General features: G+C 45.2%; 1 protein-coding gene across 4 annotated transcripts in view; it reads left to right on the top strand.

Annotated features, from left to right (window-relative positions):
• RASGEF1C (RasGEF domain family member 1C) overlaps positions 1-27,171 on the top strand; it is an 82,482-nt gene that overhangs the window by 22,742 nt on the left and 32,569 nt on the right. For 3 of the 4 annotated variants that reach the window (XM_079144738.1, XM_079144737.1, XM_079144735.1), the window contains exons 2-3: positions 26,186-26,368; positions 26,550-26,672. In XM_079144738.1, coding sequence (XP_079000864.1) covers positions 26,192-26,368; positions 26,550-26,672 — 300 coding nt within the window. In that variant the 5' untranslated portion in view covers positions 26,186-26,191. Of the gene's footprint in view, positions 1-18,936; positions 19,140-26,185; positions 26,369-26,549; positions 26,673-27,171 lie in introns of all 4 variants that reach the window. The other variant, XM_079144736.1, reaches the window with a different exon arrangement.

The raw sequence follows: 27,171 nt of genomic DNA, 5'->3' as shown, positions 1-27,171 counted from the left end.
TCCATCATGAGATGAAGCAGAACCAAGTTCTTACTGGGACTGCTGGAGCTTAGGGGAGGTTAAAAGTGGAACCGATTAACAATCTGTTTCCTTGGGGAAGCTGCTGGAGGAGAAAACATAAGCACTCAGTGAATTCAGCTTGAATAATAAGTGACTAAGGCCAGATGGAGGAAGAAGAAAGGATCAGATAGGGCTACTGGGCCTGGGGTCTGATATGCAGATGGCCCTGCGTGTGTCCTATTCTGGGAAGGATGTTTCTGGAAATAGCTCCAGCCAGTCTGCCCCTCGCTGCAGTCAGAGAGCCCCTTCCTCTCCCTCTGAGGGTCTCACTTCCCACCCCTGTCCAAAGTTGCCATCTCTCGGAAGCCCTTTTGTCTGCAGTCTCCTCCTCTAGGAGACCAGGTTAACCAAGGCGGGGCAGGAGTCAGAGGTTGAGCCTTGGACCACACAAAAGCCAGAAGGGAACACAGATAGGACTGGCACCTTCCCAGCCCCAACAGCTGGCATCACCAGAGCATTGATGTGTCTGTATTCTCCATTATGGCTGAATGTTTTTTGGGGAAAAAAAAAAAAAAGTGTTAGCCTTGGAAAGCCAGGCCCCTTTGTCATCCATGCAGCACAGCTGACGGCACAAGTAGCGTTTCCTCCCTGCCTCCCTGTGCTAGCAGAGCCAGGAGGTTGTGATAGATGGCGTCTGAGCTGCCCAGAGGCCCCTGCCAAGCCCAAAGTGGCCGGAAGTCATTATTCTGATGACAGGATTGATGGGCCTGGGTGAGGCAGTCTTTGCAAGATTAAAGTGGGCACTTAGCGTGGATGGATCAAGTGCCCTCCTGGGGCCACTTTGTCTGCCAGAAGCCTGCAGGGAGGAGGAAGGTGGCTGCCTCCTTAGCCTTGGCCTCTGTCTCCAGAACCTTTGTGCTGCCTGGGAGGGAGTGGCCTCTGAGGCCCAGGGAAATCCTAAAACCTACTCCACCCAACAGCCAGGTGTTTTCCACCCCCACTAGGCCACCTCTAGGGTTGGGCTGAAAATTGACTACTTATACAACATTTGTCACTATCTTTAGTCATTATTATGTGTTTATATAGTTGGCACATAAAACCCATGAGCTCGCAGGTATCATGGAAAGGAGAGATGCTAATTTTAAAATGTGAACTGACATGAGGCAGGTAAGTGAATGACACAGCAAGTGCTCAGGCCCGGGAGCTGGCCTCTGTGTCGTGTTTGGAATGACTCTCAACAAGCACTGAAATGAAGGGGTCATGGCCTGGAGGTCCTGAGCCAAAGGCCAAGCTCTTGGCAGGACTTAGGGGGCCTGTACTTTCCAGGGGTACCCAGGGGCACTCCACAGGGTTGATGTGCGAGGGATCCCAAATCAAATACTCCTTCTGGTTGTAGGATCTGTCCAAGTTGAGCCTCAAAATTATCAGGGGGGCTGGGGTTATGGCTCAGTGGTACAGCACTTTCCTAGCATGTGTGAGGCACTGGGTTCGATCCTCAGCACCACATGTAAATAAATGAATTAAATAAAGATTCATCAACAACTAATAAAATATTTTTTAAAAAAAAAACATCAGGGCTGCTGGAAACTGGATTGAGGCCCAGGTACCTGCATTTTCTGGGAGCTACTTCAGCATCTGACCAGCCTCATGAGGATGCTGAGAGTGAAGACAGGCGCCCAGTGCCTGCATCTAATCAGGAAGGGCCTGCCTCCAAATGTGGGAGGCTCCAGATTTAGGCAAGGCCTCAGCCTTTTAGAGAGGACATGTTTCAGGCTGTCTGATCCTGGTCTGATTGTCTTGGACATCTTTCAGGAGGGCTGTCTAGGAGACTCCACTTTGCTGAGTCCCGAGGGTTGAGGCCTATGCAGCAGGAGCTAGCTTCTCAGGCCTATGGTATGAGTATCCTGCTTTCAGCCTGGACCTTTCCCTGTCTAAAGTCTCTCTTTGGAGAACCCCGAAGTCAGAAAAAGAGACCTATCTTCATGCATCCCCAAGCCTATCTTCAAATGATGATCAAAGCTCAATGGCAGTTTAAGTCCACAGGATGGGGTGAGCAGTCTCATCATACAGGTCAGTCTCTCTCTCCAAGCCTAAATTTCCCCTTATGTCATAATATAAAGCTGCTTTGTAAGAGGTTTTGAATATTTTCATCAAGAAATGATAAATGTTTAAGGTGATAGATATGCCAACTACCTTCGTTTGATCATTAAACAATGTATACATGTATCAAAACATCACACTGCACACTTAAATAGGTACAACTATTTTATGAATCAAAACTAATATTAGCACTAATATTAGGAAACTGAGGTAGGAGGATCATTTGAGCCCAGGGTTTGAAGACCAACCTGGGCAACATAGTGAGACCTTATCTCACTATGATAACATCTCACTCAAATAACAGGGCTGGGATTATGGCTCAGTGGTAGAGCACTTGACTAGCACGTGTGAGGCACTGGGTTTGATCCTTAGCACCACATATAAATAGATAGATAGATAGATAACACTGTGTCCATCTATAACTAAAGATATTTTTAAAAAATAACAATAATAAAATACATAGAGATAATGAAATGTAAAACTTATACTGTAAAAACTACAATTCATTGTTGAAAGAAATCCAAGAAGAATTTAAAGAAATGGTAAAACATCCTAAGTTCCTGGACTGTCAGACAAGTTGTTAAGAAAGCAATATTCCCCAAAATCATTTTTAAATTTAGCACAGCCCTTGGTAAAAATCTTGGCTGATTTCTTTGCAAATTTTGACAAGGTGATCCATTTTGTATGAAAATTCAAGGGTTCCAGAATAACTAACATAATCTTAAACGAGGGCAAAATTGGAATTAAAATTTGAAGATTTACTACAAACCTACAGTAATCAAGACATGGTGGTTTTGCCATAAGATAGACATATACCCTAAAGGAATGCAACTGAGAATTCAGAAATGAATCTGTGCATACACTAAAAGTCATGGAGTTGTACGTTTCAAATGGGTAGAACAGAATATTAATTATATCTCAATAAGTCTATATTTTTAAAAAATACGTTGCAGCAAATTTAGAGGAACCAGATTTGTGATTATGTTTGTGTGCACACTGTCTGGGTTTTAACTGTAAATAAAAGCCCCTCTGTCCCAGAGACCGTAGCCCAGGAAAGGGACTGAGCCCAGAATTCCACGTGGAACCTCTGGGCTTGGGGTTCACACACATACACACATGCACACACACATCTTCCTAGTTTTTCTGACAAGGGCCCTTTCTCTGTCTGCTCAACATTTCTGAGAGAAGTCAGAGAAAACAGTATGTTTCTTTGTTTTATCCTAACGCTGATGACTTCATCTTCCTTGTTCTTCCCAGAAAAGACGATGACAAATTTGTTAAAGTTCAGCTGTGAGAGCCTCCTCTTATAGCAAGAATGAGAACTATCCAAAGCAGCTTCTTGCTTTTCAGAGTTATTTTCAGATGTTTTCAGGTCCTGTTTGGTGTCCATTGGCAGGTGTCACTCAGCGCTTGTGAAGCTCACCATATGCTGGCACTTGATGTTTCTCTAATTCCCACAGTCTGTGGGGCACCTGCCCTGGGTCACTCACAGGGAGGGACTTTCCAGACTCCTCCACAGCAGATACAACAAGGCTATGTCTCCCCAACTTCCTGAGACCACCCATGTGTCTAGACTCCCCACACCTGTGTATCATGGATCACCATCAATGAGAAACTGCACAGGTTTTAAACTCATTTCCCCAAATTTCTATATTTAGGGGGAAAATGAAAAAAAAAATTAAATTCTTACTTCTCAGTCATTTAAGGTCTTCCAGACCCTTGACAGGCATCTCTGCATGAAAGAAAATGACCCCAGGAAGTGACGTCCAGATGACCACTTCTACCTTAACAGCTGTGGTCAGTGTGAGAGTCTAGTCTTCAGGGTGTTCTGAGGCACTACAACCCCAGCCTCAGTGTTCTCCTCATACCCCAAGCCCCAGGCAACCTTGGAGAATTTTATGAGGAGGCGGGTTGACCAATTCAGGTAGAGAAAGGGTGAGCAGGTGTTAGAGACAGTGAACTAGTGACATCTCCAGGGGATGCACCTCTCAGCTGAACCATCCCTGCTTGCGAGCAAGCCAGCAGGCAAGAGAGCCAGCCAGGGAGCGCAGGACCTGCCAGGGGATGAACTTGCCTCGAGGGCTATGCAAAGGATGCAGGAGCCCAGAAAAGGAGCTCTGACAGCCAGGGTGAGGGAGGGGACAGGCTTCCCAAAGGAAAGGACATGAGCTGAACCTGGGGGGCCTCTTCCAAGCAGACTGGCAGGAAAGAACCACCCAGGAAGAGGGGTATAGCACATGCAAGGCATAGTGGTAGGAAGAGTACAGAGCCAGAAGTGAACATGGGCAAGTGGGACAGCTAAAAATAGAGGCCCACACCAGGGAACTGGGCACGGGAGCAAGGGCTGGGTGGGCTTCTGCTCTGGGGTAAAGTCTTAGGCAGGATTCTAGAGAAAAGAAGGGTGTGGACCAGGCTCTGTGCTGACTGAGAGGTCCTGGAAGACAGCACTACTGTGGTGTGGCTTCAGGGGAGAGTGAGTAGAGTCGGTAAGCAGGCAGCATCTGGGAGATATATATGCCACAGATTCTGTGTCCAAACTGCTGGAGGGCTCTGCATCTCTGCTCTCCAGGCCTTTCCTTAGCACTTCATGATCCCCAGGCCACAGTCACATTCAGTCAAGTCCCCAAGTCAGCTCAGGAGAGAGACCAGGACAGCACAAGCAGTAATGGAGGGACAGGAAACCCAAGCCAGGGAGACTTCCTGGAGATGCCATGTTAAGAGACAGAAAAGCAGACCGGGATGACCGTCCAGCCATCTGGGTGTGATGGAGGGCTTGAGTGCCTGATGCAAGAACTCGGAACATCAGTGGTCACTTTTCCCCACTGTGTCTCTCATCACAGAGATGGTGGCCCCACTATGGCTCCTCAGTCCACCTTTGGGTGGAGTGGACAAGGCAGGCACCAATGGAGCACTGACCCTACTCCTGACCCCAGACTAGGTGGGTCTGATAGGATCTGAAAGGTGAGGGGCCATTCCCTAGCCAGTCCGTGGGGAAAACACCTTCCTGCCCAGCAGGCCCACATTCTGTCCCTGGGCACAAAGCAGGCCCCTGAGCCTCCCAGGCTTACCTCCTAAGACCAGTCTTAGAAATGACTCTCATAGTCTGCTGAGGAGCCAAGTGTTTTATTTTTGCCAAATGTTCCCTGTTTTGAAAGCGCATGAGAGGTGTTTGTCAGGAGGTGTGGGTGACTCATGCAGACACTTGAAGACAGAGCTGGCTATTTTTGCCCCAGAATCTGAGGAGGTAGGGATGGGGGACAGGGTGCCCATCACAGGGATGCAGGTGCTCAGGATGGTTCAAAGTGACCTGCAGCAGGACAGGCCCAAGGCCTGGGCAGTGAGCACTGACTCAATGAAGCCCTTGGTGGAACAGACATTCCACACTGTAAATGTGGTTGCAGACAAATCCATAGGGGTGAGAGGCATAGGGCTCTCAGGCTCTGGGGTGCTCATCAATTGCAGGGTCTCTAATCCTCTCACAGATTATGTTGCGATCCCAGGGCTATGGGGAGAGAGTACCAGGGTCATTGCTGACATTCCCTTCCCATCAGACTTCAGGGCCTGAACATGAGACCACTGCCTCAGCTGCCCCATTCCCTGCCCCCAGAGATGGCTCCCACTTTTTTCCTGATTCCACCAAGTCTGTCTGTCAGCACTTACCACTGGAAGCTGAATGTCCCAGGCTCTTGCAGCTCAGAAGTCTCAAAGCCTTAGAATACTTTCCCCTGCCCTCATACTCCACTGGGGTCCTCCTTCTCTCCAGAGTCCCATTCTTGGCTTGGGGAGAGGTCACAGGGATCCTAGAATGGGGGAGGCATTGCCCCCCATTGTCTGTCTTACAATGTAGTACCCACATCCTGGAACTTGGGGCCATAGCCTTCTGCCTTGGCTGTATCCCTTCTCTCTAGGACTTTGGAGTGGCTGCAGTGTTCCTCCTTTCCAGGCCTTCACTGGGCAGGAGCCCCAGAGGGGACATGCTGACCTCACACATATCTCAACCTGTGCAGAGGCAGAGAAAGGCCTCCGGCAAGGCAGCAGGTCAAAAGCAGGGAGCTCAGCCTAAGGAACAGATCCACAGTGGCCACCATGTTCTAACCTTGGCCCTAAGGTCTAGGGGAACAGGAGAGAGATATGGCCTCACATGCCAGAGAAGTCTCTTATGTGTAGCACAGAGAGGGTATGAGGTAGCAGAAGGCAGGTGGTCAGGTTGGCAAGGCAGGTCGAGGTTCAGGAAGGTCTGGGGAGCCCTAGGGCATGACAGAGTGTGAGGGAAAACACAAGAGCTGGCTATGGATAGAGGCTCTGGCTGCAGTCTTGGGGGCTACAGGAATCTTTGGAAGTTATAATGGAGAGGAACCTGGGGTGGTCTGACTTAGGAAGGTCATGACAAGGTGGTGAGCCTGGCCATGGGCAGTAGCCCAGTAGACACCCAGGAGGCTGTGCCTGAACACGGTGGCAGGACTAGAAGAGCTGTGCCTTTTAGCTGGGGGTGGAGGAGCTCAAAGAGAGTCTCCACTGAGGACAGTTAGAACTTTCATCCCTGGGCACTTGTCACTTCACGGGTCTCAGTGGCACTTGTAATTTTTGCACAGTCTGATATTCATTCTCTGAGGTAAATAAGGCACTTGTTTTTGCCTCACCAAATAGGCCTGCTCCCCTCTCCCACAGCTGCTGTCCAGCTGGCCAACGATGTGAAAGCAGCCAGGACATTGCTGTCACACTCGGCTGCTAACCAGGCACCCTCTGAGCTTTCTCCTTTCTCCCCTGCTTCCTCCATCTGCCACTGCCTCCAGTCCCCTCTCTCTGTCATTTTTTTACTCATTCATTCTTTGATCCGGCAAGCATTTGCCAAGCACTGTTCCATCAGCAGGAGAAGGTAAGGAAGGCCCCCAGAGGAGCTCTCAGACCCATGAGGAGGACATATAATTGAGACCCAGATAAATGCCACCAGAAAAATAAAACAAGGTCCAGGATAAAGAGGAACTGGACAGCAAGCATGTGTGGACGAGAAGTGAGAAAGTCCTTTGAGAGAAGGTGAGGGGGCGGCCTAGGGAAGACCTGGGGAAGGGTGTTTCCAGTGGGAGAACAGCGAGCCTGGAGCCCTGAGGCAGGAATGAGCACGAAACCCTAAGCAACTGTGTTATACTAATTCCTAATCATTAGGACTGTAAGACTATCCTACATGGATGCAAGAAGAGAGCAAAAGGAGAATTTGGGGACCAGGTCAGAAATGCGGACTTGGATGCCAATCATGTAGGACCTTCTGAGACAGTAGAAGGGCCAGGGCGAATCATGAGATACAGCCAAAGACGGTGCTGAGCAAGTCCCAGGTCTGTGCTGGGCACATTTGCTCACAGCCTGTCCATACTTACACAGGCTTACCATCCTTGTTGTGCATGGGGAAAACTGATGCTCAGAGAGGAACCAGCCCACATGCAAATGCTTTTCATGTCCACCTGCCTCCCACTCTCCCTTTCCCAGCTGGCCAACCCTTGCCAGCTCTTACTTTATCACCCCCAATGTGTAGAAGAGCCTTTCTTCACTTTCTTCCTGGACTGCATCCAAAATGCATGAAGTACCTGCACCCTATTATTGCATTTTCAAAAGCTTCTTCTAGGAAGAGACACTGAAGCTGGGCCTTCAAGGGGAACAAGGAAGAAGGTGTTCCAAGAGGGGAAGCAGTGAAAAGCCTGTATCTTCATCTGTTTTGTTTCTCTAATAAAATACCTGAGACCAAGTAATTTATAAGCGTAGAAGTTTGTCTGGCTCACAGTTCTAGGGGCCAAGAGCATGGTGCCAGCATCTGTAAGGGCCTCCTTACTGCATCCTGACATGGTGGAGGGCATCACATGGTGAGACATAGCAAGCTTGCTAGATCAAGTCTCTCTTCCTCCTCTTTTTAAAGCCACTAATGCCTTCATGGGGGCTCCACCCTTATGACCTCTTTAAATACCAGGTCCTTGGGCACAGGGGTATCCATTCTAGGGACCCCAGAAGCCAACTGCACATGGAAGGTGCTATAATTTGAATATGGCTTGCCCCCTCTGAAATTTACATTGAAATTTAGTCCCCATTATGAGATGTTAAGAGGTAGGACCACAAGCGACCTTCAAGAAGTGATTAGGGTTTTGCCCTCATGAATGGATTAACACATTGATGCAGTGATGGATGAATGGATTGATGGGTTGTCTTGAGGGTATGTCTGCTATGAAAGTCAATTGGGGTAGGTCTCTTGTACAATATCTGATTACCTCCCAAAGGTCCCACCTCCAGACACCATTCACCTCCAGACACCATTAACATAACTTGGGGGAGTAAGTTTCAAACACATGAACTTTGGGGAGACACATTCAAACCATAGCATCCTGATCCAAAGGTGATGAATGGCCTGTTTGGGGCACAGCATGCTAGCAGGTAGTTAGTCCTGGTGTCATCTCATTTACCATTTCTCATAAAATCAACACACTTATTAAAATTAATACATTTAAAATGAAATTTTACATTCCTACCTAAATCACCCGAATGACTTCCCATAAATAGAAAACAACCATAAAAGTTAATGTAATAAACACAAATATTCTTCATTTAAAAAGATTAAAATTGTAGTAAACATGAACACCAGCATTCTGGTCTAGCTTGTTGTAAGCACATTTCACTCTCTCCCACTGAATACAGCTTTAAATCTGACAGAATGCATAGAACAGCTACGTGAGGAATTAAAAATGAAATATTAGGCAGATTGGGAAAGAAAAGCAGAATTTGAAGTACCACCAACCTGGAAGTGACTTTACAGTCTTTGCTAACCTCACATTGCCCAGCCTGAACTCAGGAAGCCTGAAACATGGAAGGGACATCAAGACTCACCAAGAGAACCTCTTTGTTATGGCTCAAGGAACAGGAAAGAGGTCCTCTTATTATTCAGAGAGAGTAGGAAAAAAATCCATTTAAAAATTTTTTCCTCTGTTTCCTCACTCCCTAGCCCACAAGTATCCCTTTAAGAACCTCGAACTCAGAGTGAAGGAAAACCTCCCCTTCTGAATAGAGAAGCTACTGTCCCAAAGAAGGTAGGGTGAACCCACTGTTTTTATTTCTCTCTATCCTCCCAACTCTTGAACCTGGATTCAGGGAAGTGCACAGTAGAACAGGGTAAGTAAAGCCCTATTTCTCACCAGAAGACCAAAAGAGGAAGCCCCAGGAAACTGGGGGAAAAAATAGCAATTGCACAAAGGGAAGAACTGGGAAAGCAACCCCATGAAGTTATTTATTAATTCCTAGACTTATCCTCAAGCTACATGAACATGAATCTGACCCTAAACAGCACACCATAGGCTTTGATACCTTAAGTACATAATAGATCACTGTCCGGTTCTCACACTGGTCATTAGATAGAACACATATTTGAATACCAACTCAATGGCATTGAGAATGGAGGTAACATTGAAACCCCACAGAAGCCTGGTCACGTCTTTCAGGCTGAGCTTAACTAGATCAATTACCTGCTAAATGTTCTCCATAGGATTTAAATAAGGCCCCAAATTTGTATTCATAATGTGCAGAACATCAAAAAAGTAGGAAAATCTCTATTTACACAGGAAAATATAGTGAACAGATACCAAACTAAGATGAAGTAAATGTTGAAATTATTTGGATTTTAAAGTAGCTATTATAAAAATTCTCCATCAAGTAAGGGAAAATGCTCTTGAAACAAATGGAAAGCTGGACAGCCTCAGCAAAGAAATATGACATAAGGAAGAAGCAAATGAACATCTTAGGACTGAAAAACACACTAACCAAAAATTTGAAACTTGCCCAGTAGCACACACTTGTAATCCCAGCAGCTCCGGAGGCTGAAGCATGAGGATCACAGGTTCAAAGCCAGCCTCAGCAACTTAATGAGGCCCTAAGCAACTTAGAGAGACCCTGTCTCAAAATAAAATATAAAAATGGCTCAGTGGTTAAGCACCCCTGGCTTCAAATTCTGGTGCAAAAAATAAATAAATAAAACTCACTGGTTAGTCTTCAGAGGCAATGAAAACGACAGGGGAAAGGATTGGGGATATTACTAATAGTTCAGTAGAAATTATATGCTCTGAACAACAGAGAGACAATGAAAGAAAAGTTAATGGAGCTTCAGGTACCCATGGAACAGTAGCAAAAGGTGGAACATTTGTGTCACCAGACTTCAAGAAGGGCAGGAGAAAGAGTGCTGTAAAGAAAAAGGATTTAATGTGCCTGCGTTACTGTAGTATGCTGATTTTAAGTTCTTTGGGTATAAACCGAGGAGTGGGATAGCTGGGTCAAATGGTGGGTCCATTCCAAGTTTTCTGAGGAATCTCCATACTGTTTTCCAGAGTGGGTGCACCAATTTGCAACTCCACCATCAGTGTATGAGTGTGCCTTTTTCCCCACATCCTCACCAACCTTTACTGTTGCTTGCATTCTTGATAATTGCCTTTCTGATTGGAGTGAGATGAAGTCTTAGGGTGGTTTTGATTTGCATTTCTCTAATTACTAGAGATGCTGAACACTTTTTCATATATTTGTTGATTGCGTATATATCTTCTTCTGTGAAGTATCTCCCCAATTCCTTAGCCCATTTATTGATTGAGTTCTTTGTATTTTTGGTGTAAAGTTTTTTAAGTTCTTAATAAATTTTGGAGATTAGTGCTCCATCTGAAGTGCGTGTGGAAAAGATTTTCTCCCCCTCTGTAGGCTCTCTTTTCACATTATTGATTGTTTCCTTTGCTGAGAAAAAGCTTTTTAGTTTGAACCATTCCATTTATTGATTCTTGCTTTCATATTTTCCGCTCTGGGAGTCTTGTTAAGGAAGTATGGTCCTAAGCCAACATGATGAAAATTCAGGCCTACTTTTTCTTCTGTTTGGTGCAGGGTCTCTGGTCTAATTCCTAAGTCCTTTATCCATTTTGAGTTGAATTTCGTGCAGCTAGATTATGGAACTAACCTAGATGCCTTTCAATAGATGAATGGATAAAGAAATTGTGGTTTATATACACAATGGAACATTATTCAGGCATAAAGAAAAATTAAATTATGGCATTTGCAGGTAAATGGATGGAGTTGGAGAATATCATGCTAAGAATGGAAGAACTTTGGATTGTGTAGAGGGAAATGGGGGGCAGTGGAAGGAAAGATAGTGGAATGAGACAGACATCATTACGGTATGTACATGTATGATTACATGAATGGTGTGAATCGACATTGAGTACAACCACAGAAATGAAAAATTGTACCCCATTTGTGTACAATGAATTAAAATGCAGTCTGTAAAAATAAAAATAAATAAATTTTAAAAGAAGAAAAAGGATTTGAAGAAATGATAGCTGAAAACTTCCCAAAGACGTGAACCCACATATTCAAGAACCTCCAAAACAAGATGAATCCCAACAGAATAAAACACAAATTCATGACCAGATACACCATAATCAAGCTGAAAACCAAAGGGAAAAAATGTAAAGCAGGCAGAAAAAAATGTTTTATTTAAAAGAATGATTCAAATGACTGTGAACTTCTCTTTATAAACCTTAGCAACCAGAACTGAACAACATTTTTAACTTCTAACTAGCAACCTATAATTCTGTATCTATTAAAATATTCTTCAGAATGTATGTATCCTTCAGGATATATGCTCAGATGAAGGGAAACTAAGAGAATTTATTGCCAACAGACCTGCTCTGAAAGCGTTGCTGAAGAGATTCTAGCAGAAAGAAAATGAAACTAGAAGGCCACTTGCATATGAGGAATGAAGTAAGAGCAACAGAAATGAATGAATACCCGTGTAAATATGAGCGTTGTCTTCCCTGAATTCTTAAAATGTTTGACAGCTGGAAACAAAGATGACATTACATTGTCAGGTGATGTTTTCAGTAGATGTGGTTATAACATATAAGAAACCTATATATAAATCAGGAATGGTAAAGTATACCAAAACATTCAAAATCATCATTATTGTGATCACCATCATCATCCTAGGAAGGCTATTTTAACAATAGGCAAAGTAGACTTCAAAGCCAAGAATATTCCAAAGATAAATATGAACAATTCATAGCAACCAAAGAGACATTAGGAAGAGGACATAATCATCCTAAAAGTGCACATGCATAACAACAGAGCTTCAAAATGCATGAAGCAAAACAGACAGAACTAAAATCAAAATAGACAAATTCACAAATATAGAGACTTTAACACCCCTCCCTCATTGTTAGAATTAATAGAAATCATCAAGGATAGAGAAGAACTGAACAACAACACCAATCAACTGGATCCAGTCAACATTTATAGAGCAGTCCTCCCAACAACAGCAGAGCACATATTCTTTTTAAGTGCATGCAAAATATTCACCAAAATAAAATCATATCTAGGAACATAAAATATACTTTGACAATTACAAAATCACCAAATTCATGCAAATATTTTCTGACAGTAATGCAATTTGATTACAATCAAATATAGAATAACAGAAAAATCTGAAAACACTAACTTACAAAGTAAACATTTCTAAATTTACAGGTAAGAAAAAGAGAAATTTGGGCTGGGGATATAGCTCAGTCGATAGAGTGCTTGTGTAGCATGAAAAGGGTCCTGGGTTCAATCCCCAGCACCAACACCAAAAAAAAAAAAAAAAAAAAAAAAAAAAAAAAAAGAGAGAAAGAAAGAAATTTGAAAATACTTTAAATGAAAATAAAAATACATCATTTCAAAATTTGTGGGAAACACCTAAAACAGTGCCTAAAAATACTAAATTATTACATTAGAAAGGAAGAAAGTTCCCTAGTCAATAATTGAAATTGTTACCTTAAGAAACTAGAAAAAGAACAAGATAGACCCAAGACAAGCCAAGGAGAAAGGAAACAATGAAGATCAGTGTAGAAATTAATTACCCTGAAAACAGAAAAATGATAGAGATGAGCAATGAAAGCAAAAACTGGTTCTTTGGAAAGCACCAAAATTTACAAACTTCTGGCAAGTCTGACAAAGAAAAAAAGAGAGATGAGACAAATATCAGGAATGAAAGACTAGAGGTCTGCAGATTGTTAAAGGATAACAAATCGACACAAATAAATTGGACCACTTATGTAAATGACCAATTCCTTGAAAACAACTGTCTACTAACACTCACCAAACCATAACCATTAAAGAAATTGAATTCATAGTTTAAAACCTGATGAAAAGATATCTTCAGGCCCAGATGGTTTGGGCAAATTTTACCAATCATTTAGTGAAAAAATTCTGTGCCGTATCTTCCATAAAATACAAGAGAAGGGAACATATTTCATGTGACCAAAAGTACTTTGAAGTCAAAGCAAGACAGACAGACAATACAAGGAAACTACAGACCAATCCAAGACTGCAGAGCTGTGATGAGGCACTTAGTGTCACAGGTTCTCAAGATGCCCACCGGGATGCTCATAGCCCCATCATTCATTCGCAGCCCTGAGTCTCTGTGGGGGCAATTCCCATCTGGCTGCTCTTGCTCCTGGCGCCACTAGGGCTACAGCATCATCCAGGACCTCATGGAGGCATATCATTCCCATGGCCAGTTCTTGCCCTTGGAAACCATGTCCTCTGCCTTCAGAACTGCTGACCCATCTGGCCAGTGTCTGCCTCCCAAAAGATGCACTGAGCAAGGCAGAGGGAGGACCCTCTCCCACCTACTGCCAATCCCTATTTTTCAGGACCTCCTTTCAATTTTCTCTCCCCCAAGCCTGGGAAGCATTTTTCTAGTCTAGGAACTATAAAGGAATTTTGTCTTTTTCTTTTTAATTGTATATATTTAAGGTATACAACATGATGTTTTGATAGACATAAATATGTGTATTGATTGTTAGAGTCAAACAAATTCATATGTCCATCATCTTATGTATTTTCTTTGTTGTTGCTGTTTGGTGGTTAAGACACCTAAAATCTAGTCTTAGTCAATTTCCAGTATATAAAACAAAACTGCTAATTATACTGGAGGAACTTTGCCTTTATCCATAATGACTTTCCCACACTTATACAAGTTAAAAACCAAAAAAAAGGGTTATTTTTTTTCCTCTGTTCTTTACAGTTACTTCCTCCACAGTGCTCTGGACAGGCTGGCTGTGTGACAGGGAAAAGGAATGCTGGTGGGAAGTTGTCACTATTTTTTTTTTTTTTTTTTTTTTTTGCTATTAGTATTTTATTTTATTAGTTGTCACTCTTTTAAGTGCTGTTCCTCTTTACCTCCCTTCAGTATCCACAACTTTTCAGGACACACCAAATGCTGTCATGTACCTCTTCCTCATTTTCTGTCATCTGTCCTGTTGACAAATTTCCTGAATATCACCACACTGTGTTATATTGTAAATACAGATAATATAATATGAATATCAGCCTCTCAAGGAAAATGTCTTGACACACTTGTGGGAAACATTCATGACCCTCCCTACACTAGAGATCTGCTTGACCTTTACTGGCAGGCTCTTAAGCTAAGGATTGCTGCTGGTGTAGGACCTTACTGTTATAGATGTTCTTCTACTCATTTTTTCTCTCACTTTTCTATCTAGAGGTTCATTTTGTATTTCTTAGCTTCCAAAACATTTTAAAGCTTTCTATACTGCAATCAGTGGAGATAGGCACATTGTATATGACTAACTGAAATGAAGAATAGTTTTTTTCTTCCAAGAGGTGTGGATAGGGATGCTGAAATTGTATTGGGATAGAAGTCTAGATATGAGCAGATCAGAGGTCTCCCCACTTCGGGGAGTCAGGTGGAATAACCCAGATGGTGAGACAATGGTCAAAGTAGGTCACTAACATAGGAGATTTCTCACTAGTGTGGAGCCTACCCCTTGCCCACAGCCTGAGAAAAACCTCTACACTCAGAGAGCCACATACCCTGGTGCCCAGGAGGAGTGGGTAGTCAGTCTGGAGGCTCCAGAGAACAACTTAACATGGAAGGTGTTATGATTTAGATATGGTTAGTCCCCTCTGAAACTCTTGTCGAAATATAACCCCCATTATGAGATGTTAAGGGGTGAGACCTTTCAGAAGTGAGTAAGTCTCTGACCTCATGAATGGATTAGTCCATTTGTGCAATAATGAATGAATGGATTCATGGGCTAATGGGTTATCTTGAGAGTGGGTCTGCTGTGAAAGCCAGTCATGCTAGGACTCTCACATGCTCCCTGTCTTTCACCATGTGATGCCCTGCACCATCTTGGGACTTACTCGGCCAGCAAGAAGGGCATCACCAGATGCAACCCCTTGGTCTTATTCCAGAATCATGAGCCAAAATTAACCTCTTTTCTTTTTAACTTTTCCAGTGTGTGATGTTGTATTATTAGCAGCAGAAAACAAAGACAGAAGGCAGTTGTTGCTTTGTTGGACCATGGAGACTTTGCTGACCTTTATCTGCTCTTCTGGCCTAGTTGGAGCCAAATGGCTTCTTGTAGTAGGGCCCTGGGGGGCAGTGAGAAGTGCTGACCTGAGTCACCAAAAACAGAGATTTACAGAAACTCTCCAAGTTAGCAAGGAAATGGCATGTCCATCTTCTATGGAATACACACCTGGTTTCAAAAAAGGGATTTTTAAAGCTCATTTTATTAGCCTGGGTAGTAAGTCACAAATGTTCAGGTCGTTATAATAATAATTTACTATTATTTAAATTATAAATGTGCTTCTAGACTCTTTTGTGTTTAATTTTTTTTTTTAAGTTAATGAGGGGGAAATATCGAGAGGACATTTCTCCATGGTAGTCTCCAAACAAGGTCCAGGATTTACTCTAATTGTATAACCTGAACCATCTGCTCAGGGGGAGGAGGGGATACTGCACTCTTTGGCCAGGTCTACTTACACCCATCCTGCCTCTCTAACTCCCCTAACTGAAAAATGTTTCCTGGAAGTGAGAAAGCATGGTGGTTGGGAATTTGAAATAACACCTCTTCACTATGGTTTGAGGAAACAAATGGATGGTATATCTCAACCTCCTTAAAAGGGATGGTATCCTTTGACCCAGTGCCTCTCCTTCTAGAAGTGTCTTGGGAAATAATTGAGAATGTTGCCCAAGGAAAAGGAGGACATTTTTAGTCTGTGGAGAGCTCTATTTTCAGTTGCCAATCTTCTGTGGGTCTTTGATGCAGCCCACCAGTACCTGACAGATTATCTTCAAGTCAGGTCCTGAGCTCTCAGAAACTGCTTCTGGAAGTGTGGAAACATCTATCAATGGCAACCAAGGGCCATCTGGACTCCAAAATAACTCAGTCCAGTGCTCGACTCCCCACCAAGTCTGTCAGGTGGCCTACTACAGGCAAAGCCAGATGCATTCCTAGTCTTGGCAAGCATGGTCTGTGAGCTTAAAGGTAAGTCCCAGTACTCCCATAGCATCCCTTCAGACACCAAGGAACAGGGAGGAAACTTTCAGGAGAACTGTATTAGTCAGGGTTCTCTAGAGGAACAGAATCAACAGAAAGTATGATTATAAAAAGGAAATTTATTAGATTGGCTTACACAACCAGAAACTGAATAGTCCACAATGGCAGTCTGCAGCTGGAGAGCTAGAAGAACTAGTAGCTGTGCAGTCCAAGACGCAGAAGCCCCAGAACAAGAAAGATCAACAGTGCTACCCTTGTCTGAGACCAAGGCTTCTGGAAACTACCTGGAGAATCACTGACTTAGTCTGCTTTGCAAGAGTGAAGAAGCAAAAGTCTGATATCCTCAGACAATAAAAGCAGCAATCAAGAACCCTTTCAAGAAGAACCAAGCTTGCATCTGCATCTGTTTCTTTGTTCTTCCAGCTTTGATTCTATCCTATTGGGTGGTGCTGCCCATGCTTAGGAAGGGGCCCCACTTCAGTTCCTATCCCACATTCCAATCATTCCTAAACATGCCCTCATCAACACACCCAGAAGCCTCTTAATCATTGGCATCTCTTAATCCAATCAAGTTGACAATTCAAATTAACCATTACAGGACCCAAACTGGAATGAGATGTGTCTCAGCTCCAGGCTTGCCAGAAGGGAAAGAGGAGAACCACATAGTTTGTTGGGCTCTGCACGGCTCAGAGCAGCTGTGCATGAACTGTCATGATCCAGGTCCAAATGTAGGGGTGGGCAGGTCAAAGGTTTCCTCCCCTGATGTTCTGATGCAAAGTGGGAGAAGGGCCGAGCTGTGGGCTGGAGCTTCCCTTTCATCTGAGTCCAATAGGACAAGCACAGGGAGCTCCACAACCCCTGGAGACTGGGCCACTTTGAGGCTTCCTAGAATTCAGGCTGCCCTCCCCAGCTCCCAGACCCTTAGCCCAGCTCCCCTGCTAAATCTCTAAGTAGAGGGCTATATCTGCCCTCTACTTAACCTTGACCAATTCCTCTTCACAAGATCATGGCCGGGAGATGAACCTAGAGCTGGGAGACCAGGCATCCAGGGAAGTCCACTAGTCACCTGCTAGTAACCTTGTCCACCCACATTACCTCCCAGGAGCCTAGTATGTTCCTCTGTGAAGTGAGCAATCATTTCCATAAGGTTGTTTTAAGTACTATGTGACAGGAGACCAAAAGACACATGAAGCATGATACAGAGTCTTTCTTCATTGAATTGAAACCCCTGGAGGTCAGAACCTGTCTGGGGGAAGAGGGACAGGTACTTCACCCAGGACCCTTAAAAATAGACCTGATATCATTTCCTTATCCCCTAAGAAAAAAGGGATGGTTCTTGTTCCTGAAGGAGCAGCAGAATCAGTTCCAAGCAAAGATGCCGGTGTGACCCCCTCAATGATGCCCTGAGCCATCTGAGGATCCAGATACATACCCAGGGGGCACTACTTCCCTGACTACTGTGATAAAGCTAGGAATGCAGGCCTCTTCTGAGAGCTTCTGGGGACCCTACAGAGAAAAATTAAAACTGAATGGAGACTGAAACAGGAGCTCAGAGGAGGCCAGGCTGCTCTGATCTTTCTCTTGACAAGGGAAGGAAGAGGTTATATGATCCTGGGGCTTCCAGACACTTGAGGAGCTGTAAGGCCATCATTGTACACTACCACTGAGCTATGCTCCCAGCACTATCATGAAAATTTTACAAAGATATAATGAATTATTGGGCAAGAATGTGTAAAATTCTACATATACTATGGCGAGAGGAGAGTGGCTCTGATTTGGAGTTGTGGGTTGTCTTCTTTTATGGTTGCTATTACCAGAACCTGAAACTGGATAATTTATTTAAAAATTATTTTGGCTCATGGTTCTGGAAGCTGGGTAGTCTAAGATCATGGTGCTTACAAGGACCTCATGCTGCTTCAACTCCTGGTAGCAAGCCAAAGGGCAAATGAGTATGCGTGGAAGAGGAGAAACCACATAATGTAACAATGCACTCTCCAGGTAACCAATCCGGTTCCATGAGGAATGCATTAATACCTTTTAACTATCTAATCAGCCTAAAGGCCCCACCATCCGCATGGCCATAATGGCAATCAAGTTGCAGAGAGAGCAAACAATATTCAAACGATAGCATGAGCCTTACTACTGCCTTCAAGGCCAGCTCAGTAGGGATAATTCGCAGCTATTGATACCTGGTTGCAGAAGGTCCAGCTAGCAGGCTAGATGAGCAGGATAGTGGGTTGTCCAGACCATAGCCAGCATGGAAGCTCTGGTGGACCAGGGGAGCATAGTCAGCAAGTGTCTTCTGGACACACAGCCTCAGATAGCAGGTAATACAGTGACCACCTGTATTGTGGTTCCAGCCCCTGACAGGTAGTGAGTTCCCATGGGGAAAAATGACAATGGAGGCCCTGTCTTCTCTATAGCAGGGGGTATGATGTCAGCTTTGTCATTCGATCTCATTGGCTCTTCTCCCTGTTCTGAGTAGGTGAAGATAATTGTCAGAACTCAGAGGAGCATCTTCCTAGTTTGACTGCAGTCCTCACGGGGCCCTCCTCCTGCAGCATCCTTTGCCTCTGTCCCTTCCACCTGCTTAGCCCAGTGCCTTCCCAGAAAAGTTTGCCTGGAGAATATGCCCTCTCTAGTCCCCAAGAAATAATGAGAACAACATTGCCTTGATCAGCCTTCAGGGTAGGGATTATAAACTGGCCACATGGGAACCAGAGATGTCATTTCTAAACGTACTTCTGACTCACAGCATGGCCTCCCAGGTTGCTTTTTTGAAAAAGTAGAATTACAGTCAGCCTTTGCAGGTTCTGCCTCCATGGATTCCACCAACTACAGATAGAAAATATTTAGAAAAAATATTGTGTCGGTTCAGAATACATACAAACATTTTTCTAATTTTTTCCCTAAACAAAACAGTAAAATCACTATTTACATAGCACTTACCTCTTGTATTATGTATTATTAGGGATTGTTATAATATATACCATATTTATTAGAGATGGTTTAAAGTATACAGGAGGATGTGTGTAGGTTAATCTTTCCTTTTCTCTTTCCAATACTGAAAATTGAACCCTGGGTGCTCTACCACTGAATTGTATCCTCAACCATTTTTATTTTTTTTTATTTTGAGACAGGGTCTTGCTAGCCTCAAACTTACCATCCTCCTACCTCAGCCTCCCAAGTAACTTGGATTACAGGTATGCACCAGCACCCAACTAATACTACATTTTTTCATAAAAGGGACTTGAGCATCTGTGGATTTTGGTATCCACAGGGATCTTGGGACCACTTCCTGTGGCTATCAAGGGACTATAACTGTCACCCTGAAAGTCAGAGTAGAAATGTAAGAGTTGAGTCCTGGTGTCCCTTAAACATGGAAGGTCTGGACATGTGATCAGTCCCTTGGGAGTCCAGCAGAGCCCGTTTTTTCATCACCACATCCTCGATCACTCTTGGAGCCCCACACTGAGAAGTGACAGAGCCTTCAGCACTCTCTTGCCCAGTGTTTGTGTATGGTCAGATGAAGATGAAAGGTACATTTCTAGTACCTACATCTCTGGCAAAAGCAGGGGAATAAAAATCCAGCTCTCCTCTGGGCTGTGCCTTCCTTATCATCAGTCCCCAGCCCCATCATACTCTTGTTCCTGCGGACATCTTCAAGTCCCCAGAAGTTAGGCTTAGGTTATCCTGTCCCAGAAACTTTGCTAGTTCCAGAGTCCAAGAGCAGGGTGGGCTCTGGACCTGTCAGCATGGCAGAAGGAAGCATTCCAGTTGGGCACTAGTGGATGTCAGGGTGTCCCTCATTTCAGGGCAACTTGTGGGGGTCCTCACCCCTCTGTCCACCTGCCTCCCTGTGACCAAATCCCAGGCAACCCATGCTAGTTGTCCGCTTAACTGATGCAGGAGCCCCAGGACCTCTAGATGTGAACCTGATGCAGGACAAGGAGACCTACATGTACCTGGACAATGAGAACAGATGTAAGCAAGGAAACAGGCAGAAGTGCATGCCTAGACCAAAGGCAAAAAGAAGGAAACTCAGAAGCTCTTCCAACCCCCTCCCACACCTGGCCTGCCACAGGTTCAGCTCTCACCTCAGGTCTCCACCAGGTGGATATTCCAGGAAGACATCTCATTGACCCAGCCTTGGCTGGTGCCTGCTTCTTGGCCAGGGCAGGATGGAGCCTCCATTAATTATCCCAGCAGGACTGTTGATTTCTCATCAGAGAATGATGTTATTTCCCAAAGCAAAACTCTAAGGGTCTAGCAAGAGGAAAAAGAATTGGATGCTAAGAAGACAATTCAGACAGAAGCTCCAGGAGGGGTGACTTTGGGTCCAAGCTTGGGTCTGGCCTGGGAAAGAGAACAGGACCCTTGGAGGGGCTGTAGGAGGCTCAAGAGTGACATGTGGTACTTGCTTCGGCAGCACATATACTAAAGTTGGAACGATACAGAGAAGATTACCATGGTCCCTGCACAAGGATGACATGCAAATTAGTGAAGCATTTGTGAAGAGTGATGTGTGGGAGAACCTTGGTGCAGGGACCCTGGGGGACCAAATGCAATGCTTAGGGGAACGGCATGTCCCAGGAGGACTGTTGTGACCAGAAGGGCCAGTTAATACATGCTCCTTTTTTCTTTTTCTTTCTTTTTTTCTTTTTTAAATTTATTTTTTAAAAATTTTTTTATAAATTTATTTTATTTATTTTTAATGTGGTGCTGAGGATCTAACCCAGTGCCTCATACGTGACAGGCAAGCACTCCACCACTGAGCCACAACCCCAGCCCCAAGCTTCCTTTTTCATGTCCAGGGCACCACTGGTCACACTCAGGAGTCTGTGTCCTCTTAGCTCTGTGGCTTGGGGGCAGAAGCATCAATGTCTAGGTGGGTCGATTGGCAGGAACAAGGAGTGGGCCTCAGAAATACCTGTCTATCATCAAATTGCAGGTCTGCCAGGTATGCTTAGCATGTGAGCTGGCCACCTGCCTTTCACTCTCTAAGCCTCAGTTTCCTTACATGTGAAATAGGAGCCCTACAGGATGATTTGGAGGTCAGGCAAAGAGGAATGGTCCTGGCCAGGTCCCCAAGCATTAGCCCAGTTCCTCCCTCCCATTGGCTCTATGACTTGCCTGCCTTGTCTGTCAGCTCTTCATCTCCATCTGCACTATCTAATTTGTCTTCAGTAACTCTTACCTGTATCACTGGAGTCACTTAAACACAACACATCTTTACTGAGCACACTATGTTCTGGGCACAGGGATCAGGCCTTGGGGGTGCAACAGTGAGCTCTAGTCTCCTTCTAGAGAGGATACACTTCAGGAAGATCAAGGCCAGTGTGGGACCTTGGGGAATGGGGAGTCAGAAACCTGGGGAGTCACAAGGGGGCAGCCTGGGCAAGACCATCCTGTGCGCCTTTGAGCTTGGCAAGGAATTCACCCTGGTCATAGGGTGCCCTCACCAGGGGTGGTCAGAAAGTAGACTTTGCAGCTCAAACCTTGGCTCAGCCACTTCAGTTGTGGGCCAGAGCAAGGCATTGCCTCTTAGTGAAAGTCCCCTTGGTATCCTTGTCACAGGGTGGCCATGCACCCCCAACACTACCCACCATTTTCATAGCCCCAAAATATGTCCAGGTGTTCCTGGGGCCTTTCATCCCTGAGGCTGCATCTGAGGAATGAGCTTTACATTCAAGTTGAATGAATGACACTAAAATAGTAACAGGACAAGCAGAGGGCATGTCAATGATGCATTTGTCAGTGCCCCATTATAGTCTTTGCCCACAAAACATTATCATTTGTACCATGTGCAATTTTCTCTCCTGCTGTCTTAATTTCATTATGCCATATTCATTTTCTGTGTTATTACTGGATGTTCATAACCATTATTTCAATAGCAACAGAAAAATCCACGGAAGGGTGTGTGATTATCTCCTTGTCTGTTCTCTTGTTCATCACCTCACAACATTCTAGACGGAATGCACTGTTTATAATTAATATGAAGCAAACACCTTTCTTTCCAGTGCTTTTCTCTTCTAGGTTAATCTCGTAGAATAAATTGCCGAGAATTTGATTAGGGTGAAAAGACCTAAGAACGTAAGAATCTTGGCACATCAAGCCAAATCTTGGAACAATTTAAAGGGAGTGTGACACTGTACACCCCACCTCCAGTAATGTTTCAGGGGCTACTCTAACATGCCTGCCAGTATTGCTTATTTTATAGTCTTATTTATTTCACAGGTATTGCCATAGTTTGGATGTTAAGTATTCCCCAAAGGTCCATATGTAAAAGATTTGGTCCCCAGAATTGTGCTATTGGGAAGGGGTAGAAATTTTTTTAAATTATTTTTGTTTGCCAGGTACAGTGGTGCATGCCTGTAATCCCATCAGTTTGGGAGGCTAAGGCAGGAGGATCATGAGTTCAAAGCAAACCTCAGCAAATTGGCAAGGCCCTAAGCAACTTAGCAAGACCTGGTCTCAAAACAAAAAGGGCTGGGATGTGACTCAGTGGTTAAGCACCCCTTAGTTCAATTCCCTATATCTCCCCCAAAAAGACCGAATACTATTCCATTTGTGGAATACATTTTATTTATCCATCAGGAGACACTTGAATTGCTTTATCAGTGGCTTGGTTTTTGTTTTGTTTTGTTTTGTTTTGTTTTGTTTTTTTAAGTTCTATTGATCAAACCCAGAGCTTTAAGCATGCTAAGCAAATGCTCTAACATTGAACCATATCCCCAGACTTCATCATTGGCTTTTAAAATTACTTCCAGATACCTGGCATGGTGGTACACATCTGTAATTTCAGCTACTTGGGAGTATGAAGCAGAAGGAACGCAAGTTCAAGGCTTGCCTGGGAAACTTAGCAAGACCCTGTCCGAAAATTTTAAAAATAAATAAATAAAAAGGACTGGGAATGTAGCTCAGTGGTTCAGTCCCTTGTACCACAAAAATTAAAAAATTACTCCTGGATATTTAAACAATGGAATATTATTAAGAGTAGAAAAAAAAGTAGGAAGAAACCCTGTCCTGCCATGAAAAGATCTCCAAAATGCATCGTTAGTGGAAAGAAACCAACACAGGACAGTGTGGATGCTGTGCTATTTTTTTATATAAAAAAGACAGAAGAGGGGGACTCGATATTTATATTTCCTTGTCCATGAGAAACTAATGAAAGCAGTTACTTACAGGGAAGGAATGAGGGGGTTTGTGCTAGGATTTCCACCTTCATGGGCCTCTCTGGCTGTGTTTTTGCACACAGGAACATGATACACCCCACCATTCTGCATTCTCCCTGGTCTCCCGTGGTGGCAGCTCTTATCTCATTCTCTTTTAAGTGGTCTCCTGAGAGCATCCAACCACAACCAGAGAGTTGCCACTCCTGAAACAGCATGTGCCCCAGTGAACAGTCTCTGTACACAGCTTTGCCTGTATATTGTTAGTTTTCCTTCACCAGCTACATGAGGTTGTGCTTTGGCCCCAGTGCCTAGATCAGTGCCAGGAGTCACTCCATGCAAGTCTGCATGACCCTTGGCCATAGCAGAAGAAACCAGAGATAGCAGGAGGACAAACCTGTTCACCAAGACCCAGGCCTGGCACCAGCTGGGGGACACAATGGGTATTTGAAGGTCAGAGGGCTCCTGGCAGCCCATCCCCTCTCCGGGCATTCCTGTGGGTCATGGGGGTTTTGCAACACCCAACCCCAGCCCCCAAGTTGAGCTAGCTGCTCCAGAGCACAATTGGGCCTGAGAACCATCCTCACCGACTCAACCCCATTCGTGTGCACAGTACCCTGCACCAAGCCAGTCACCAAGGTACTCAGAACTTCCAGGGTCACCTCTTGAAGGACTATAGCTCCTCCCACAATCTGCCCTGTCTTGCAGAGAAGTTCTCAATGTCACTTCCAGCCCCAGCACTGACTGATCCATCTTTGAGAAAACTGGACTGGGATCTGGGGAAGGCTAGATGCCGCAATAGAAAGAGGTGTGAGACAGCTGGTGGGAGGGAGCAGAACTTGCCAGCTCACGAGTTATCTGTCCTGTGGAATTACTCAGGCACTGAGCCCTGGACATGAGGCAGAGCTGATCACACTCCCCACTGAGCATCAGCAGCTCCCTATGTGCCCACGTACGCAGCAACCTCCCTACTAGGAAAGACAGGAGGTGATTTTGTGAAATGTTAGTTTCACCAGCTGAAAATTGAATGCTTACAGCTTAGTCGGGATGTGAAAATAAAGCTGTGATTGTCACCAGGGTCAGGATTGTGCAGAATGCCATCACACTGATGCCATGCTCTCTCCATGCTGTAACTCAGTCCCAGTACTTCCCATCACCACAGGCCCAGGGGACAGTCCTCTGAGGGGTTCCCTGTATCAGCCCTGGCTTTCTATGTCCTTCTGTCTCTACCTTCAGGGCAGAGTCACTTAGAGGGCTAAAAAAGACAAATGGATTAGGGTCTGCATGGAGGTAGAAGAGATAGGACAAGCAGGGGACACTGTGAGTCCTGTGGTGAGCTCACAGGACTCTGTGATTGAGAATGCAAGTGACCCAAACATCGAGGGTGAGGACTGGTTGAACAGTCACAGGCTTGGTCAAGACATGTCACCATGAGAGCCCCTTCCCTTTCAAGGAAGACCAATCTACAAGGGTGTGTGGAAGAGCATTGGAGAGAAAACACAGGCTCACTGGACATGGAATATAGGGAAGTCTGCTGTTAGCCAGGTCTTCAGCTCAGCGCCAGGTCACAGGAGATATGCTCTGGTCTTTGTCTAAAAGAGGTTTGGATGAAGATGACAGCATAACAGCCACAGCTGGCCTATCTCCAGGCCAGGTACAGAAAAGCAGTGCCTGAAACACCCAACAAAGCTAACAAGAGTCCCCTGATGTCCTTCAGAGGTCAGGAATCGCCCTGGGACAGGGGACACTATGGGAAAGCAGAGAAGACCCAACTGAGGAGGGAGCATTTCAGCCATGTCTGGAGGGACGGAAGAATGAAGAGGGTGGGAAGGCCACCCTGCTGGAGGGAACAATGTATACAGTGGCTCAGAGTTGGAGAAAGCATTGGGAGAGACTGGTGCCAGCAGCATGCAATGGAGGGTGGTAGGAGGTGATGCTGGACAGGTCAGCTGGTCCAAGTCATGAAAATCCTGGAATACCAGGACACAGAAGGCAGTAGTTTTGAATGCACCTGAGAGAACTCCACCTTAAATAGGAGCACATAATGGAAAAGTCCACAGAGCAGCTTCAGGCATAATAGAATCCAGGGTTTCCAATGCTGTCCCACCTTCCTAGACCTTCATAGTGACAAGATGACCCCTAAAACATTGGGCTTCATCCCACCAGCTCAGAGGTCCCAGAGGAAAGAGCGCTTTCAAGTGCCAAAGAAGTTCTGGGGTTGTGCCTGAGCCCCAAAATTTGGTTCAGGCCCTGAACCAATCTTCACAGCAGGAGAGAATAGGCCGATTATACAGGACTTGTCAAAAACAATCTTCAGGGGGAGAAACTGGAGTAGAAAAGAGGTGCTTGGTTCCTGGGGGAGAGGTGGAAGGTGTAACAGGAAGGAGAACAGATGCTGTGCTGTGAGGTAGAGATGCCCTGGCAGCCCACCCAGGAAGTGATCACTGGATTTAGGAGATTCACACAGAGGTGAATGTGGAAGGCAGAGTCCTCCCAGCCTGGAACCCAGGGAACCAGTACGCTCCAGCTCAGGTGTACCCCAATTGCTCCTTGCCATTGCAGGCAGGCATGCCCCGGACACTGAGCGCCTCCAACATGGTCACCCCAGGCAGACTCAGCCCGCCCTCTACAGAGCCTACAGATGGCGAGCAGGCCGGGCAGCCCTTCCTAGATGGAGCACCATCCTCAGCCTCTCTGGACACCCTGATTCAGCACCTGGTACCCACAGCTGACTACTACCCAGAGGTGAGTGAGCCGCCCTGTCGGGAGGAGAGAGAAAAGGGAAAAAAGAAGGGAGGCTTTCTTCTCCACTCAGGCATGGAGCAGGCGGCAGGGCTGGGAGTGACCTTGGGCCTGGGGAGGGGGAGCAGGCTGGAAAGATGTCCTCCCACCATGTCCTTGTGTTCTTGTGCCATCATTCTTGCAGAAAGCTTATATCTTCACCTTCCTGCTGAGCTCTCGCCTCTTCATTGAGCCCCGGGAGCTTCTGGCCAGGGTCTGCCACCTTTGCATCGAGCAGCAGCAGCTGGACAAGCCGGTGCTGGACAAGGTGAGGGGCTGAAAGACCAAGGAGCCTCTGAGATCAACCCCTCAGGGAGGCAGTGATTGTCCCTATTCTCCTGACAAGACGCCTACTAGGATTTCTCACTTGTCTGAAGTACAGGACCTAAAAGGACAGAGCCAGCGCCTTTTCCCCTGTGCAGTTTTCCAGGGCTTCGTGGAAACCCTCGAGCTCACATTGAGCTCAGTCCTGGGTTTCCAAAGCCCAGTCAATAATGTTCCTGCCATCTGTGGACTGGGATGGCCCTACAGCCTCCACTAGACTTCCTTCACGCAGTGCACTTGGTTCCACGTCCTTTCTCTCTTGCCTTCTCCATGGTGTCTCTTGACAGCCCTGCCTTCCCATTGGTTCTTCACACCATTCCTCGTTACTGGCTGATTCTGCACATTGTGACTATATGCATATCAGTCAGTTGTACTATTAAGGCAACAAAAACTCAACTTCAACAGGCCTAAGGCAAGGGGACATGGCTGGTTCTTGTAACTGC

Source organism: Sciurus vulgaris, assembly GCF_902686455.1.
Source record: "Sciurus vulgaris genome assembly, chromosome: 6".
Classification (NCBI taxonomy): Eukaryota; Metazoa; Chordata; class Mammalia; order Rodentia; family Sciuridae; genus Sciurus; species Sciurus vulgaris.
The sequence above is the reverse complement of the archived record's forward strand: the minus strand, read 5'-3'. Positions and strand labels throughout refer to the sequence as shown.